This window comes from Ananas comosus, linkage group 17 (genome assembly GCF_001540865.1).
Source record: "Ananas comosus cultivar F153 linkage group 17, ASM154086v1, whole genome shotgun sequence".
Lineage (NCBI taxonomy): Eukaryota > Viridiplantae > Streptophyta > Magnoliopsida > Poales > Bromeliaceae > Ananas > Ananas comosus.
Genome location: NC_033637.1, coordinates 2,337,997 through 2,355,131, shown reverse-complemented (window position 1 = coordinate 2,355,131; position 17,135 = coordinate 2,337,997). Strand labels below are relative to the sequence as shown.

The 17,135-nt window shown below is 38.3% G+C and overlaps 5 protein-coding genes across 8 annotated transcripts; 3 read left to right on the top strand and 2 right to left on the bottom strand.

Moving 5' to 3' along the window:
- Positions 506–1,121, top strand: LOC109723328 (VQ motif-containing protein 31-like). The gene has a single exon (XM_020251662.1). The coding sequence runs from the start codon at positions 561–563 to the stop codon at positions 1,119–1,121; it is 561 nt and encodes a 186-aa protein (XP_020107251.1). The 5' UTR covers positions 506–560.
- On the top strand, positions 4,105–7,088 carry LOC109723573. 2 transcript variants are annotated; one of them, XM_020252003.1, is made up of 6 exons: positions 4,105–4,162; positions 4,295–4,529; positions 4,798–4,868; positions 5,974–6,079; positions 6,446–6,578; positions 6,678–7,088. In XM_020252003.1, exons 2-6 carry the CDS (start codon positions 4,453–4,455, stop codon positions 6,819–6,821), a joined length of 531 nt encoding a protein of 176 aa, XP_020107592.1. In that variant the 5' UTR covers positions 4,105–4,162; positions 4,295–4,452; the 3' UTR covers positions 6,822–7,088. The 2 variants fall into 2 exon arrangements, with proteins under 2 accessions (XP_020107592.1, XP_020107591.1); XM_020252002.1 differs by having other exon boundaries at positions 4,115–4,529.
- On the top strand, positions 7,503–10,655 carry LOC109723603 (RING-H2 finger protein ATL58-like). Its single transcript, XM_020252039.1, has 3 exons — positions 7,503–8,104; positions 8,197–8,282; positions 10,079–10,655. Exons 1-3 carry the CDS (start codon positions 7,895–7,897, stop codon positions 10,437–10,439), a joined length of 657 nt encoding a protein of 218 aa, XP_020107628.1. The 5' UTR covers positions 7,503–7,894; the 3' UTR covers positions 10,440–10,655.
- On the bottom strand, positions 10,799–12,039 carry LOC109723604 (phytolongin Phyl2.2-like). Of its 2 annotated transcripts, none has more exons than XM_020252040.1 (2): positions 11,797–12,039; positions 10,799–11,698 (listed from the first exon to the last, which is right to left on the bottom strand). In XM_020252040.1, exon 2 carries the CDS (start codon positions 11,486–11,488, stop codon positions 10,916–10,918), a length of 573 nt encoding a protein of 190 aa, XP_020107629.1. In that variant the 5' UTR covers positions 11,489–11,698; positions 11,797–12,039; the 3' UTR covers positions 10,799–10,915. The 2 variants fall into 2 exon arrangements, with proteins under 2 accessions (XP_020107629.1, XP_020107630.1); XM_020252041.1 differs by having other exon boundaries at positions 10,799–11,645.
- Positions 12,668–16,691, bottom strand: LOC109723552 (single-stranded DNA-bindig protein WHY2, mitochondrial). 2 transcript variants are annotated; one of them, XM_020251976.1, is made up of 8 exons: positions 16,625–16,691; positions 15,077–15,183; positions 14,894–14,988; positions 14,705–14,797; positions 14,175–14,269; positions 14,008–14,081; positions 13,607–13,695; positions 12,668–13,187 (listed from the first exon to the last, which is right to left on the bottom strand). In XM_020251976.1, exons 1-8 carry the CDS (start codon positions 16,654–16,656, stop codon positions 13,062–13,064), a joined length of 711 nt encoding a protein of 236 aa, XP_020107565.1. In that variant the 5' UTR covers positions 16,657–16,691; the 3' UTR covers positions 12,668–13,061. The 2 variants fall into 2 exon arrangements, with proteins under 2 accessions (XP_020107565.1, XP_020107566.1); XM_020251977.1 differs by lacking the exon at positions 13,607–13,695.

The following is a 17,135-nucleotide window of genomic DNA, read 5'->3' as shown; positions in this document are numbered from 1 at the left end:
TTACACCCTCTTTAAGTGTTCATTCGTACAGAGAGATATTTACTTTTGCTAGATACTAGCAATTGGGTCACATTACTTGCTAGTTTCTTAGGTACCGTTTGGTTCGGGTATAAGCAAGAACTAGCTATTATAGGGATAGGTACAAGTATGGGGATAAAAAAAATAGTATTTTGATGAAAATTGGGTTGTTTCTGGAAATAAGAACAATTTTAGATAGTTTTATATAGAAAATGGAGGTGTTGGTGGGGATAACCGAAAACTACTATTTTCGGATAAAAAATTAGCGTTTGAGTATAAAGGGGGGATAATGGTCTATTCCTATTCTGCGAAATACTAACATTAAAAGCAAGGTCTCAGTAACTTTTGGTATTTAAGAACTAGCATATCATGTCTTTGAATAACAATTTAGGAAAATCTTGATGTGCACATTGCCCTGGATTTAATCATTGATCGATTTCCTTGCACTCTTTTTTATTTTCTGGTCCACATATATATATAGTACTTTCCCCTCTCGGTTACGTTGGTTGCGTGACGCAACACCACCACCGCCATACCCGGCCATGGATCGACCGCCGCACCCGATCGCGGGCCCTGCGTCTCCGTCGACCGCTCCTCCGACCACCTACGTCCACACCGATCAGACCACGTTCAAGGAGCTCGTCCAACGCCTCACCGGCCCCCCTTCCTCCACCGCCGCCACCATCCATCACAACAACAACCACCACCACCACCACCACCACGCCCCTCCCCCTCGCCCCGGCCCGTCCAAGCTCCGGCCGAAGCTGACCATCGTGAAGCCGACCCAACCCTCGCCCTTCTCCCAGGGGAGGCTCTCGCCATCGCATAATCGGGGCCGAGACCAGAGCCCCCCCTCGACAGCGGTACTGTCGGAGGGAGTGGTGATTAACGAGGAGGAGGAGGAGCGGGCGATCAGGGAGCGGCGTTTCTACCTGCACCCGTCCCCGCGGTCGAGGGTCGGCGGGGCGGCGGCAACGGCAGCTGTTCCCGCTCACCTCGCCCGGCAGCAGAAGCAGCAGCAGCAGCAGCAGCAGCAGGCCGGGCGAGGCATGATGCGTGAGATAAGGCTGTGCAGGCGGACGTACGACGGAAGGGCTGGCTAGCTAATCCGATGATGATCCATGTATTATTGTCTCTTTCTGGTATATCATTGTTTTCACGTGTAAAGATACATACCGAATGTCTTACATTCTAATTTGTAATTTGTAAGTTGGTGGGAGATCATTTATTTATTTTTTATTTTTTATTTTTTATTTTTCATTTATATTTTTAGAAATAAACTAATTTATGAATGTGAGAGGGCCGATTCTATAAACAAATTAATCTTATTAAACAATTTTAGCCAAAACCTAACTCAGGTTGGTTTATAATAAGATATATATTTTAAAAAAAATTTAGTTAGTATAAGTATTCCGTTTGGGGATTACGCTTCGCGCAAGAACGAAACTCAAAGGAATTAGCGGGGGCCCACACAAGCGGTGGAGCATGTGGTTTAATTTTTTGCAAAGTAAAAAACTTTATCGGGGCTCGACATGCCATGAATTCTCTAGAAGCAGCCAGTCTTGAAAGAGTGCATAGTAGCTCACAGAACGAGCGCTCTTGCACCGAAGATGAACAGGACTAAGCGATATGCCGAAGCTATGGGATGTCAAAATGCATCAGTTGGAAAGCGTTCCGTCTTAGAGGGAAGCAACAGCAGATCCGATGGATAAAAAATTTACAAACACAAATACTTTTCTTTATTTTAAATATCAAATGTATAATAATCTCGCTAGTAATAATAATTTATTAGGTTCAAATCAATAACCTAATATACTTTTAACTCGGCTATTATTATTATAATAATCTTTTTTTTTCTTATATTTTTAATTATATATTTTTTTTTATTCGAGATGGGATTATTATTCAAGCATTATACCAAGCTTTGTAAATTTAGGCCAGCCATCTAGATGTGTCCCGAGGCCTAAATATGGGTGGGGTTTCTCCTTTTATTTATTCTGAGTCGGGTTCTGAGGACGGGATAAGAACAGCTCGTTTTTAGGACTTAGCTTATTCGAATAGTTCTTCTCAAACTCCCAGCCAAAAACTCGTGATCACATTATTATTAGGTACACGCACTTTCTTAATTTATGACACCATAAACCGAATTTCCAGGGAAAAAGTTGCTTGTTGTGGGAAGCAAATACTACTTTTTGCATGGTGTTTGCGTGCCAAGTTGATGGTTGCTTCTTTCTTTTGAAACCGCAAGAGTGCTCACGCAACCAATATAATGTTTTGTTTTTTTATTTTTGAGAGATAGATAGTGCGTTATTCGTTTCGTTTATTTTATTTAAAAATAAACTTAACTAAAAATGTAAATCAACTAGCATTCAAACATTTTTTCTCAAAAAAACTAGCATTCAAACTTGGAATCTTGGGTACCAGCCATCAAACCCTTTTTCACTTGCTCTGAGGACAGTCGGTGCAACCAATATAATGTTGGTATTATATTATAAAGTTGAACTTGAATACTGTTAGTAATAAATATGTTTTATTGTCACTTATTTGTATTTGATAATGGGGTATCTAAATTGACGATTGACACCGTTGAACATAATCTATACCAATTGAAATATTTAGAAATCAAATTTCATACTTTTTCGATATTGTTTTCTTAATTACTTGTCTATCAAATAAATATAAAATGAATGGTTGAAAATAAATACTTTTTAAAAAGTAATTATAGGAGTTTGGTAATCAAGATCATGAGTATAAATAGTTTCAAGAATTTTTCTAATTAAAATTCAATTGATTTGGATATTTTTTACATTGTTAAACGAGAAATCGTCTCATATTATTTATTAAAATTATAAAATTTGAAACTCTTTAATCATTAGGCTAGTAATATAGAATAGATTTTAAATTTGGTTTTCAAATATTTTAAATGGCATAGATCATATTCAACAATGCGATCATTAATTTGAGGCTTCATCATCGAAATCAAACTCATGGTAATAGAGCTTGTTTGCGGCTCGGAGCATTTTAGCTCAACTCTTTCCTTTTCTTTTTTTTTTTGAAAAATATAGCATGCTATCCATTTTTTTTATTTCTTTCTAAAAATAAACTTAAGTTAAAACGCGAAGTAATTAGGATTCGAATATGGGATCTCGAATACTAATCATCAAGTCCTTTGTCACTTGCGCCGGGGATAGTAACTCTTATATTATATTTACTACTAATAGGCATAGAAAAGTGGGTAAGATGTGATTAGATCATCCTTAATCACATGCAAAGATACTTAATCACACCAGCCATCACTAAATATATCCTCCCAATTAAGCAAGGAGAGAGAGAATATCGAGCAATCTTACTAGGCTTCATTGTACCTTTATTTCTACAAATTTTCATGCACTAAATTAGCGTTGTTAATTGCATCTGTATCCTTACAAAAGCACCAAATTGAATATTTATTCCTATGAAATTTTAATTATTAAAATCTTTAGTTGACTGATTAAAGTTTATTTTCTTCTATAAAATCGCTATTCTATCTTTCAAAAAATATCAATAAATATGCCATTCCATCTCATTATAACTATAAATAATTAAACCAAAGCATAAAATTTTATTTAAAAAATCTTTTAAGGACATCATAATTCCAACTGTCGGCAATAAACAACTAACTAATTAACGATAGTCAACCTGTAAAGATAAATTTACAAATCATAAGATTTTAAAGCAACATATATATATAGATATTTAAAATTTATAGAAAAATTTATAATTTAAAAATTTTATGGAAATACATCTAAAATTATCCTACTATATAGTAAACAAACTAATAATTACGTGTATAATATGTGGCTCATGGGTCTGAATTTGTACGTGTTGGGTGAGAGAAATTAGGTGGACATAGTTTCCCAATATAATAGTTTAGGGACTCATACAAGTAGTATCATATCAATTGTCTATAAAAGAAATAGTTTTACTGAATTAAAATATTTTAAAAAATTATTTTTATTGGACGGTTGAGATGAGCTCGGCTTACGACACTGCGCCTATCCGAACAATTCCAAAGTATTATGTGTTTGGGGACCACTGCTACGAATCATTCATAAATGATAATTACGACGCACCCAATTTCGAGCTCCTGCACAAGCCATTAATGGTGGCCACCGAAACTACTGAGCCTTCATAATAATTCACAAAATACACGATCAAATTGTAGAAATGAAGAAGCTTTAGCTCTGATTTTGTGTTTTACGTGTTCAAAATTGCAACCTTTTCTTTTATTTCACAGGAAAAATAGAAGCATAACCCAGTACGAGGCTTTTGGAGGAGCCCACTTGAAAAGGATCTCTTATTCAGAAAATTAGGGAAAAAAAGAGGGCTCTTTTTTTTTTTTTTTTTTTTTTTTTTTTCTCTTGGTGGGGAAGGGGGAAAGGGTGCTTTTTGAAGATGCCAATTTGGAGGTTTGGAGTGGTGCCATGGCTCAAGGAGAAGATCCTTGATCCCCTTTTGCAGATCATCAAAAGGTACTGATTTGGGTGAATTTTTTTTTAAAAAAGGATTCGTGTAGAATTGGACCAAAATATCTATTTTGATTCCTTTCAAAGTGTGCCTTTTTAGTTCTAGTTGATCCAAATTGAGGGATGCCCTAATTTGGATGTCCTTGGATCACAATCTTATATCTTGTAGTTGAACAAGTGTTATTTTGCTATTTTCTGCTCACTGTTGTGTAATAATTTTGATCCTAATGTTTTTAGAGGATCAATGAGAATTTTGGACTATGTTCTTGTGTAGGGGTGCAGAACCAAAGGAGCTAGCATTTTCTACTGCTCTTGGTGTGACTCTGGGAGTGTTTCCCATTTGTGGTAAGAAATTCCCAAATTTTTTCCTTTTTTTTTTAATCTTTTTACAGTTCTGAACACATGCTATAGATACTTGATAGAAATGAAGAAATAGTGTAGTATACCTTGAATCGCCGAGGATTAACATATCTAAATAGTAAAGATTAGGTTGGTTAGCTTTTGTATGTTGGCGAAGATCAGCGGCGGATAGTCATACGTTCTTATTTCACATCATCTGAGCATCTTTAAAATTCTGGGCTTCATGCTGTAAAACGCAGGAAAGGGTAACAGTTTTTGGCACCTTTGTTTATTTAGTACTCTCGATTAAAATAGCATTTGTTTCGCTCATGATGGTATGAATTTTCAAATGTTGCTCGTGATAGATTTGCAATCATATAAACGTGGTAGTTTAGAGCATATTGATTGATATCAAGGTGGAGATTCCTGAATCTTATTTTCAATTATCTGTTGATCTGCTTAATAAGTCCCTGAAATATATTTTATATAGTTCACACCATGAATCTTCTAGATATTTTGTGGAATCAGCTGTTATTGATATACTTGTTTCATGTATTTTACTGGATGTCTACATATTTTTGTGAAAGAACAACTAGTAGTGTGGTTTTATATCAGTTATATTTTATCGCGCATCAATCTTTTACTCATATTGGTAATCAATTGGGAATCTTCTTAAATAGGCTTCTAATATGAGATTGAATAAGTTGGCACTCTCCAATACCGTCAAAATTTAACCAAGGACTATAAGCTCCTTGTAAGTTCGCTCTTATTTTTGTTGCTTTGAGTTCCTTGTAAGCTCTTGAATTTCCAGCAAATCAAATTTCTTATTTTCAGAAAACAAGGAACTGCAACTTAATTAGGTTTTCTATGGACACTTTCATAGGTATATCTACTGATGCAATGAAGCTTTAAACAAGCTAGATTTATGGTTGTCTCATGTTATTCAAAGGCACCTAGGGCATGCCTATATCTTTGCCATTTCTACGCCTATAGTTCATAAACAATTTACACTTCAAACTGATCATGTTACTCATTTGCCAACATAATCCCGTCATCATTTTATTTGTTACTTCATATCATTTTTTTTTCCCCTTCATTCTTACCCTAACAGGGACCACCGTCCTTCTTTGTGGAATGGCCATAGCATTGCTTGGAGATCGCTGTCACGCTCCAAGTGTTATGCTCGCTAACTTTGTTGCTACGCCAATTGAGTTAAGGTGGGTTGGATTTGTCTCTGGACAATTACTGTTTGTTCGTTAATAGAATCGACTGCAGTACACTTCCCTTTCCTTTAGTAGCTGCAGTAAGGCTCTTCAAATCGTTGTATGTTATTTGAAATCGTTGTTCATTCATAGGCTTGATTGTTTATTGAATTGATCAGTTTTTCTTGGTTTTGGATCAGCTCACACTAAGATGTAACTTTGACGATCTCCAGAGGATGTTGCTTGTTCTTTTATCTTGCAAAAACTTATTCGTTCTCGATGTACAATAATGAACTTTTACTATTAGCTGCTAACAACATTCTGAGCACTTTGTTGAAGAGCCGTTAATGCTCTAATTTTTTTCATTATTTTCTTCCCTAGTCTGGTCATACCCTTCTTGCGGTTGGGCGAATTCATCTCTGGCGGCCCGCATTTCCCGTTGACATCTGACGCTCTGAAGAAGGTTATTACAGGCAAAGCCTCGAGAGAAATACTACTCAGCATACTCCATGCGGTATATGACACACCACCCGAATCTATTCTTATAACTCGAGTGATATTCCTTATTCACTGTTTATTCAAAGGCTAAAATCAACATAAACATCTTGTACAGCTACTGGGTTGGTTCATTGCAGTCCCTTTCATACTCGCCCTGCTGTACGCAATCTTCCTCCCTTGTTTCAAGCTTCTGGTTCACAAGTTCAGTAGCGAACCTTCGAGCCCAAAGAAACAAACTCTATTATCCTGGAGAGGTTAAGCTTAAAGTAAGATATGTGTAGCTTGTGGGGAGACCGGGGAGCGGAAGCAGCTTCTTCAGGAAGCAACTGCATTCAAATCTCTTCATGAAGATCCCTAAAAACTCATGCGTATACTTTTCTGTTTGAATGAAGCAGCGTGTGCCGATATGTAATCTTTGCATTAAGAAAAAAAAGGAGGAACTGTGTATAATGCAATGTTATCTGTGACATGCAAATGGTTGTAACGTACTCAATTTGTATTAGGTAGTAAATGGGGTTAAACTGATTGATCTATCTGGTTCTGTTAGTGTTTTTCTGCTTCTATTCATAACAGCATACCTAAGTTTAAAAGACTACAAATGAGTACATAGAATACGAATCACGTTATATCATTTCTCGTCTAAGGAACGAAAATAAAAGTAATATCATTTCTCCGATTACGAACGAAAATAAAAGTAAATCAGTGAGTTCAAGTGAAAAGTAATTAAAGTTTAATGACTCAGTTATACGTAGCTTTCCTAAACAATAAAAACATAAATAAATATATAAATGTCTCTCTCCGAGTCAACATCATCAACACGTCATCTCGCTTCGCTAAAGCGTCTTCGAATCCTCGTTGACGAGATCGTTTTCGTGAGAATAATTCCTTTTTTTTTCCCTTTTTTTTTTAGTTCAAAATTTGTTGTTTGTTATCTATCTTTTCCTTCCTCCAATGAAATAAATAAGTATCAGCATCTGTAATTCCTTTATTTTTATTTTTTGTTCAAATATTTAGTGTAATTTATGTTTTCTTCTTCCCCCTTTTTCCTTCTTTCCAGTTTCCACACGTCGAACTCCCAAAATCCCCATTTCCAATCAATCAAAAACTAGATTTTCCCCCTCCAAAATCCGATTTTTTAATCTTGGTTTTCCTCGAATTAGAGAGATCTCCTTTGTTTCTACTTGTTTTCGCGGTTATAAACCCTAGTTCCCATCTTTCTCTGAGCTCATTAATCTTTTACTAGGGTTTCATCTACCTACGTGGGTTCTCTCTCCAATTTGATCCATTTAAACCCTAATTATAAATCTCTTGGTAGTAATTTGTTGGATTGTAATGTCGTGTACTTCTCCGGATCCTCCGGCTTATTGCTCGGCCGCATCCCCTGAGCTAAAACTATACCAAGCTTTCATCTTTTCGGTCCCCGTTTTCTTCACCTTCGTTTTACTCCTCGTCTTCTACTTGTTCTACTTGAGGAGGTGGAGAGCGAGTTGGCAATCTCTGAGGATGAGAGCCAATCACCTCAGCAGGGGAGATCTCCAAAGAGTTAGTAAAATTTTCATGATCTCACATTCGTTGATTTGTTATACTCATGCTGCTAAAATTTGTGTTTTTATTTTTTTTTTTTGTGCATTTAGCCGTCGGAGACGGGGATTAAGAAAGAGGTTAGGGAGATGCTCCCGGTGATCGTGTTCAAGGAGAGCTTTTTGATCAGAGAGACACAGTGAGTGATTCCTTTATCTTATGTAGAAAGTGTGACAATTTGGAATTTCTTTTTTTTTTCCTTTTCGCAATGTCGGTAGTTAATATATCTTGGTTGATGTAGCTACCTGTGATGGTTAGTTTTCGCTTGTTTTACTCCTTTGGAGATTGAAAAAGACATCTAGCCTCTTGATTTGCTTGTTTTAATAGATTTGATCTGCTTAAAATGCGAGTTCTTAAAACTGAGTGTTGAATGAGATGGTCCAAAGTATTTCCGGTGAAGTAGTTTTAGTCTCATTAGCCGCGGAGCAAGTTAATTTCTGTATATGTTGTGTTTTTTTGGTTCCTTCTTTGGAGGAAAAGCTGATATTTAGTATCTGTTACTGCAAGGACATATATGAATGTTATTTCGGTTGGATATGTTGTGGAGAATGCCACTCTTGCTTGGCTTTGCTGAAAAAATGACGTAGATTTTGTGTACCAAAACTTGGAAGAGTACTTACGCGACACATTTTATTGGTAGATGTTCAAATGTTCATCCTTTGTTGATAGGAATGTTTCATTTAACAAGCCTTTGACGGAAAATGAGTAAGTTCTTTTCCGCACTCAGCGTGAGTTGTGTCCAGGTATTAGGGGGTCTAAAAAGGTCTCAATTAAGAACCAAGGACTAAGGACGGAGATTGACATTGTATCGTCAGTGGATCATAGAAACTAAGAAAAGTGCTCATTTTTAATCAGAAAAGGCGGATGCCACAAATCTATGAAAAAGGAAATGCAAATAATATAAAGGAGGCATGCCGTTTATGTCGTGATTTTCTAGGCTCTCACTTTTCTTTATGTACGACTAGAAGAGTGAGCTAGTATGTGAGAGAGAAGGCTCTTGATCATTCAACTCTTCCTCTATCTAAAGTTGTTCTTGCAAAGATCTGCAATATAAAATTCTGTCTCAGATTCTGTTTGAGCTTCTAGAATTTTAATTTCAATTTTCGGTTTCGGTTTCAGTTTTGGTTAAAAAGGCCTGCACAGTTTTACGTAAATAGATTTACTATACAATGAAACTCATACTAGGCCGTGTAAATTTTTTTTTTTTTTTAGAGAGAGAAACGTAGCATGCTATCCGCTTCGTTTAATTCTTTTTAGAAATAAACTTAGCTGAAAATATGAATCAATCAGGAGTCGAACTTGGGATCTCGGATATCAATCACCAAATTATTTGCCACTTGCGTTAGGGACGGTCGGTTTAGGCAGTGTAATTAGATTCAGAAAGTAGCCGTCATTTTCCTTCTTTAACATGTTGCTGAAGTTACATTTTCTGATCATCATTGATGACAAAAAGAGACAAAATAAAAAAGATACTACTGAGTAACTTGTGGTTATTAATTAGTTGTATGATCACGCACAAGCCACTCTGCGCCAACACAGTAGCTTTTGTTAAAACTTGAATCTTTGGTGATCCTCATTCAATCATTTTGCGAACTTTTACTGTAATGTCGGATGCGTGCATTGTGACTGGACATATATGTTGGAGCAGCAAGAGATTGTATTTTTTTTAACAAAAGTTCATCTATCCATCCAGAGGTCTAAAAGTCCAGTATATTTCTCAATTGAATACGTTCTTTTTGGTATTGTTTGCTTGCTTCTGTCCTTCATGCAAACTCGGAATATCGACCAAGTAGGGATGCCTATTATTGCATGCATTTGAAGTTCACTCTGCTTCACCGTTTTCGAACAAAGCAAATTTCATCCACTTTTGACTCTGGTACTTCCTTGTGCGCTTTTTTAGTTTCTTCTGAAAAAAATAGTATCGGTGGTGTACAGATGCTCAGTTTGTTTAGGGGAATATCAATCGGACGAACGACTACAAAGAATACCTCCCTGCGGCCACACCTTTCACGTGGACTGCATCGACCATTGGCTCGCCACCAACACGACGTGCCCTCTATGCCGAGTCTCGCTCCTCCCAACACCGAAAGCAGCTAAATCTAGCCCCCTTCATGATGAAGACCAAGCTGTCGAAGAAGAGAACTCGCACGAAGAATATACAGAGAGGCTCACAAGTGAGAGAACAGCTCAGCATGAGAATGAAACAGAAGAGAGGGAGGCAGATAATACAGTTGGAGAAACCGAAGAAGTTAGGCATCAGGGAGAAGCTTCCTTAGTTGTTAATGTAGATCCTTAATTCCGCAACGATGGTAGCGTCGACATTCTAAGCCGCTAAAAGTGTATGCATGTTAAAATCATTTGGGCATTTGTGGATACACCGAACCTCGGATGTTATTTAAAACTCTCAAGCATTTTTCTGATTCGAGACAAAGTTCCATTAACTTGTAAGGGAGTGTAAGAGCTAAATAAAAAGGCAATTGTGACTACTCTACAAGTAAGGGTGTTCTCGCAATAGATTGCGTATCTGTTTAGTGATTCACACAGCACTTTTGAACCGCAGATTCACTTTTCAAATAAAATGGCGTGAACTATCGTCGAACGCTTGAATCCGACGCCAGGGAGCTAAGCTGAAATTTTAGCAAAGAGTTTCCGCAATACAAGAAGATACCAAATCATGTATACGGTGTGTCTATGTATATATGTATACAGTAAATATAAATAATAGTAGATGAAGGTAAATTTTGAACAGATATACAAATTTTAACGGAGCATCTATTCCAAGCATTTGAGTCCCCGGCACACCGCAAACCAAGCCCCCAACAACGCCGCGCAGAGCAGCGCGTCCAACGCGAGCACGACCCGCACGTGCCGCCACCACAGCTTGCGCGCGCGCGCGCTCAAACTCCGGCGCAAACCCTTCGTCCCCGCCTTCTCGTCGGCGATCGTCCTAATCGCCCGATCCCCGCCGTTCCCGCTGCCCACCTCGATCGCCCTCTCCTTCGCCGCCGGCGCGCGCGGCGCCAGCCCCTCCGCGCCGCCGCCCCTCTCGAAGGCGTCGCGGAGGCGCTCGAGGAAGCGGAGCGCGGGCCCCGAGCCCTCCCCCCCGTCGGCGATGGCGAAGTAGGTGCGGCCGTCGCCGGCGACGAGGAAGGCGAAGGTGCGGTCGCGGGCGGTGTGGGAGCAGCGGGCGTGGCGCGGCGGGGTCCTCGCGAGGCACGCCGCGGCTAGGGCTTCGAGCTCGCCGTCGCCGCTGCTGCGGGAGTGGATGATCGTGCTCCCCCTCGCCACGCAGAAGAAGGAGATCCCGCCGCCGTCGATCGCCGGGGATTGGGACTCGGCACGCATCCCGCTCTCTTATGCTTCTTCGTGGAACGCGGATTAGGTTATCGCGAACTCCGCATCTGATCGGGCCGGGATAGTTTTTCTTCGCAAGATTCGGATTGGGACGAGAGGCGAGAAAGCGTTGATAAATCTCCTACGGATCTACACTTTGGAAAATGTTCTTCTCGAATTCGATCGAAACGACCACGCCAGAGGAAAGGGATAATAAGAACGCTACGGATTGCGTGGAGGATAGGGATTGGAACCAAAAATAAAAAATAAAAATGAAGAAGAAGAAGAAACAGTATTAGGGGTACAGGGTGGCGATTTACCGAAAAAAAAGAGGAGAGAATCATGTCGTTGATCTCTGTTCCAGCTATTACGAGAAAAATGGGTGATAAACATCGACTTCCGGAGAATCCTTGTTGTCTATCAAAATTCATAAAATTTAAACATTTTATTATTTTATAAAAAATCGAAACCGCAGTTCTAATAATAGTTTTCAAAATTTATTAGTTTGCACAACTGCAGATCGCGTCTGTTAAATCAGATTTAAATTTGAGAAGTGCTTTTACTTGTACATTCTCAAAATTTGGGGTATAATTCTTTCATCCATTTCATCCATAAAGTTAGATAAATGTTTTAAATTTTTTGTAGTAAAAAAATATGGATGTGGTAAACTCAGTGTGACGAAATAGAATTTTGGATTAAAAAAAAAATTGTAAGGTTCATACTCACTGTAGCATAACCTTATAATTTTAAGGCACTGATTTCGTTAGAATTAAATATGATTTTTGCAACACACCAATACGCCAGGTGCAGGGCCATAATTTCTCTAAATCATTTCCCCAATTCTAACAACGTTTTTGCTCAGGTAAACAAATCAGATCAAAAAGATTTCGGGGTTTAGAGTTTAGAACTAAAAGCGAAAAAACCGAACGGAAAAACCAAAGCGAACAAAAGGTTTCCATACTAGATCGCGCTGCATATTTTGGAGTAGAACTAAAAACCAAAGCGAACAAGTCCCTCTTTAGAATTATGGAACGGTTACGTGATTTACAATGAAAAAGTACAATAAAAAATATTTTATTTATTTTCATACGTAATATATTTTTTATAATTTCATAAATAAATTTAAAAATATATTTTTGTATGCTCTAATCCCAATCCTGTTCTTCCTATTATTAGCATCAGATGCGCATCAAATAACAAACTCAGAATTTGATATAATCAATGTCATGTACAATCAGAAACCGGGGCCACATGCACATTCAGGAAAAAGACAGCTACAGAGATGGTCATTCGAATAATCCACTTTAAGCCCACAACAAAGTGTACCCATGACACCACACGAGGAGACATCTTTTAGCACATATTCTGGGTGTATTTGCTGCCCAGCATGTTCTCAAACCAGCATTAGGAACCATCATCTTAAATTTCATGTTTGTCCAACAAGGCACTAAATATAGATAACAAATAGAACTTGGAAAGCGACTACTCTAACAAGTTTAATCAAGCCATTTTGTTTAAATTTTCCCGCAATGGCCAGAGAAAGCTGTTTCTAAATGTCTACAAGAACCCCCAACAACTACCTGTTTCACCTCCCCCATTCAAAATCAGGGTTGGGACGCTCCTCCACCTGCTGCTTCAGAGGACTCGCCGGTGTGTTTGCTTGGCGTGGCCTGACAGCTTGGTCCCACCCCATGAGATGCGGCAATACATACTGTGCAGAAGAGGTGTTGCGAATCAGCAAATACAAGTTTTTATATGAGTTTAAAAAAAAAAAAGGAAACACACCAAATGGGGAGAAGCAGATAATGCAAAAGGTTTTTTTGACAAATAAATTGAAGCCAAAACAATATGGATATCTCTATGCACTTCTTTGGATGTACTAATTAATGTAGATTGTCGAATGATCAAGATAGCATTTCCCCCCACTATACACCAAGAAGTATCCTTTGAAGAGTAAAGATACCATGATTCCTAATTCATCACACATCAAACAAGTAATCCTACTTGATAATTCTGGAGACATGAAGAAACAGCGGAAGTATATCGCAGCGTTCAAACTATGCAAAAGTGGATCTAAGAGGATATATTTAAGGGATTGAGGTTGGCATTTAAAAAAGACGGAAGTCTTACGCTAAATGCTGTGCGCATCACTGTAAATTCAGCCCTTGTGACGGGCACAGAAAAACGTTCATTTGTCTTCTCGACAGTATTCACAACAGCTGCATACAGTTACTTCGATCAGAATCACGGAGGATAGTAATGCAAAAGTAAAATAGGATTGATGAAGTCAACAGCATACTGTCTTAAAATGAAAGGTCATCTGTTGATTTCATATTGCTGACTACATATTGAAGCAATCAATAGCCATATATATATATATATATATATATATATATATATTTCATTTCAAAAAGTGGCAGAGATTCTCTTCAACAAATCCTGAGCACATATAAATAAGAAAACTGTACAAGTACCAATTACAATAATTAACACCTGTCTTATTGCAATTACGAGAAGTTAATCTGACTTACACAAATTAACGAAATAACCACTGTCATTGCCCAATGGGGTGATTGATAATGATTTCTTCACTTGACCTTCAAGGCTGTAGGTTAAATTTACGAAGTGAGATTGAGCAACATAAGAATGCAATAATAAATGACTGAAAAGAATCTTTCTCCAAATAAATGTCACAGACCTTGATTTCATAGAAGGATCATGTAAAAACTCACAATGTTCAGCAGGTCCAAGGCTAATCAAGCTTCCAAGTTCAGTAGGTGATAAAGCAAAGATCTACAGTTAGAAAAGACAGCAAATCAAGTTCCTGTTAACCCTGGCTCGCAGAAAAACTTCTCTACTCTAGTAAGCATAAGCCTCTCAAACCAGGGTTTCAGCTACAAGAAGTCTGGAGCTTTCACTGTTGAGGAAAAGTTTAACAAGCATTTGGGCCTCAACAGCGGAAACTCCATTTGATGAAGCTTCTACTGCTACTATTGGAAGAAGCATTTGAAGAGACTTTGATGCAAAAGTCGTTAGTATTTTTTTATAGCTTTACTCAAATAGTACTTTTGCAAAAGAACTAGCAGCGCTAAAGGGGCCCTATAACAATATTATCCATCACTTCGAAACTTATAAAGTGGTCAATAGCTCTAATCCTTTTTGCTGGTTAGAATTCATTCTAATACAATCTCTTTGGCAGCAAATAACCAGAATGTCTTAAGGCATTACCTGCTTTTTTTGCCAATCATACTTACGCTGCCCAATAGCAGGCCAAAATGTCAACAAAACAACCCCATTCTTCTCAACTTTAGAAGCTCCAGACTACAGAAAAAGGTGGGGGGAAAAAGCGATGAGCGAGAGCTAAGAAAAGCTTCTTAAACAAGGACTTTATGGGGATCATAGGCAAAAAAAACATACCTCCAGTTTACGGAATTTCGGTAATAATGGACTCATAGAAAGGGCAGCTTTTCCCTTAAATACGGTGTAGTTTGCGTAGCTTCTACCGGAGCTCCCTGGTGAGAAAAAGACTCGGACAGATGAAGGACCTACTATACCATCTGAAGAATAAGATAGAACAGGGCTAAAAGGATTTGGCATTACCGTCAGTCACATAATCCGCTGCAGAACTTGATATACCACGATGAGAACTAAAAGAATTTATCCAGAAGGCATCTTTTATATTAAAGGAACAGCGAAGTAGAAGATTCCTAGCCAATTCAAATAATGTTGTTAACAGCTAATTTAGTAAGGAGCTAAGAAAAACCCATCCAAATATTTTGCAAACCAGAAATTCAGTCAATCAGTTTGGCTACAACCCAAAACAGTATAAATTCACAGCGAAAATGATACATAAAGCATATAAAAAATAATAGTTGTGAACAATGTCTGCAACAAATAGCTCTCGACAATCATTACAGAGACATCAGCTAAGGGGATCAGTATTATGAAAGAATGTATACCCACTAAATTCTATTTTGAGCTATATCCTCCTACTTGAACTGTTTTATTCTCGTTGAACTAGAAGACCCATATATCTTGTATGCGGCATATCATCTCAGACGGTCATCTCTTGTCCTAACCTATCATTTCTAAGTAGCTAATATCCTCGTCTCTTCCACACACATTCTTTGAATATGTTGGTTCTTAACATGTGAATATGAATAAATAACCAATCACAAGTTTTGGTAGGCATCATATTCATAGTTAATTGTGTATAATCACAATTGACAGATTAAGTAATGTGCTAGTCCACCATCCTATAACTTTTGCTCACCCTTGAATCTAGTTACAAATTGATCGAAACCTCAAAAATGGTATGCTCTAATTCGGCCCCAAAAGTCACCCATTTCTAACTAAGTCGTGTATTGATCAAACCACTTAAAGGGGTTTGCTCTAACTAGCAGTGCCAACACAGGAATAAAAACTTCTCAACACAAAGCGCGATAATTGGCCGTAAAAGGATTCCAAACAAATCATCTAAAAACGGTGCAGAACTAACAAAGATTGCGATGAGGAATAAGATGGTTTGTTCCTAGTCCCAAATTAGGTCCTTTCTCCAAAGCAAGTAAAAATAACATGACAGTGATGCTACCTAGGGTTTCAACTATTTCAAAATGCAAATCTCAGAAATGTAATAGCTTTATGCAAGGATGAACGGAACCTAGTCATAGAGTGCACACTTGTATCTATCTCAAACAAATTAGCCAAGCTAAAGTTCACGCTTAAGATGATTTATTAGCTATTACTAAATCAAGTTAATAAACTACCTACAATATAAACCTGAATCTAATTTAAGGATGTTCTACAGAATAGAAAGCTTCTCGTTGATCAAACTTTTCGACGATCACTAAAGCACAGAATGAGGATGGTTTTCTCAACAGGAAAAAGCGCGCGCGCGCGCGCACACGTACAGAAATGGGATACTCAGTCCCATTAGCAACCACCATGATGATTCCGTTCAAGGATTAAGGTACAGTAGTTATATTCTTACCCTACTCCAAGCTCTCGAAGGAGATAGAAAATGACCTAATTTTTCAGAGCTCAGGTTGAAGAAACCGAAGGAGCGAGCACCGAGGAAACAGGAGGAGCTAGAGGAAAATGGGTGGAAACAAAAAGCTCGGATTAGGGTTAGGGTTTGGAGGGTTTTACCTGGAGGGGAGGAAGCGGGCGAGCTTCGTCATTTCGGTTTGGTGTTTGGAGGTGCGCAGAAGCACGTTTCTCTTCGAGGCGCGTTTTAAGGAAGCTGCCTCATTGGGCCGCCGCTTCCCAAATGACCCCAATTAAGCCCATTTTACAAGGCCCTAGAATGTGGGCCCCTTTACGACGCACCCAAGTGGGCCTACGTCGGCCCAATTTAACAGGCTAGTGCATCGCAAGGAGATTGGGATGATTTCAGGACGGGCCCAGTGTTGTTTTGTGAACGGAGCTGAATTTTTTAATTTTCACGGAGACCAAGCATTATGGCTTAGTTTGGTGTTGATATTCATCTGACGCTTTTTTTTTTTTTTTTTGAGAGATAGGTAGCACGCTACCCGCTTCGTTTATTCTCATCTGATGCTATTAAATAAAATAAAGTTAGAGTAAAATTATATAGGGATATACTTCTGCGTTTTCCGATGGAATAGCGTAACCGACTTATCGCGATATGCGAAACAGAATA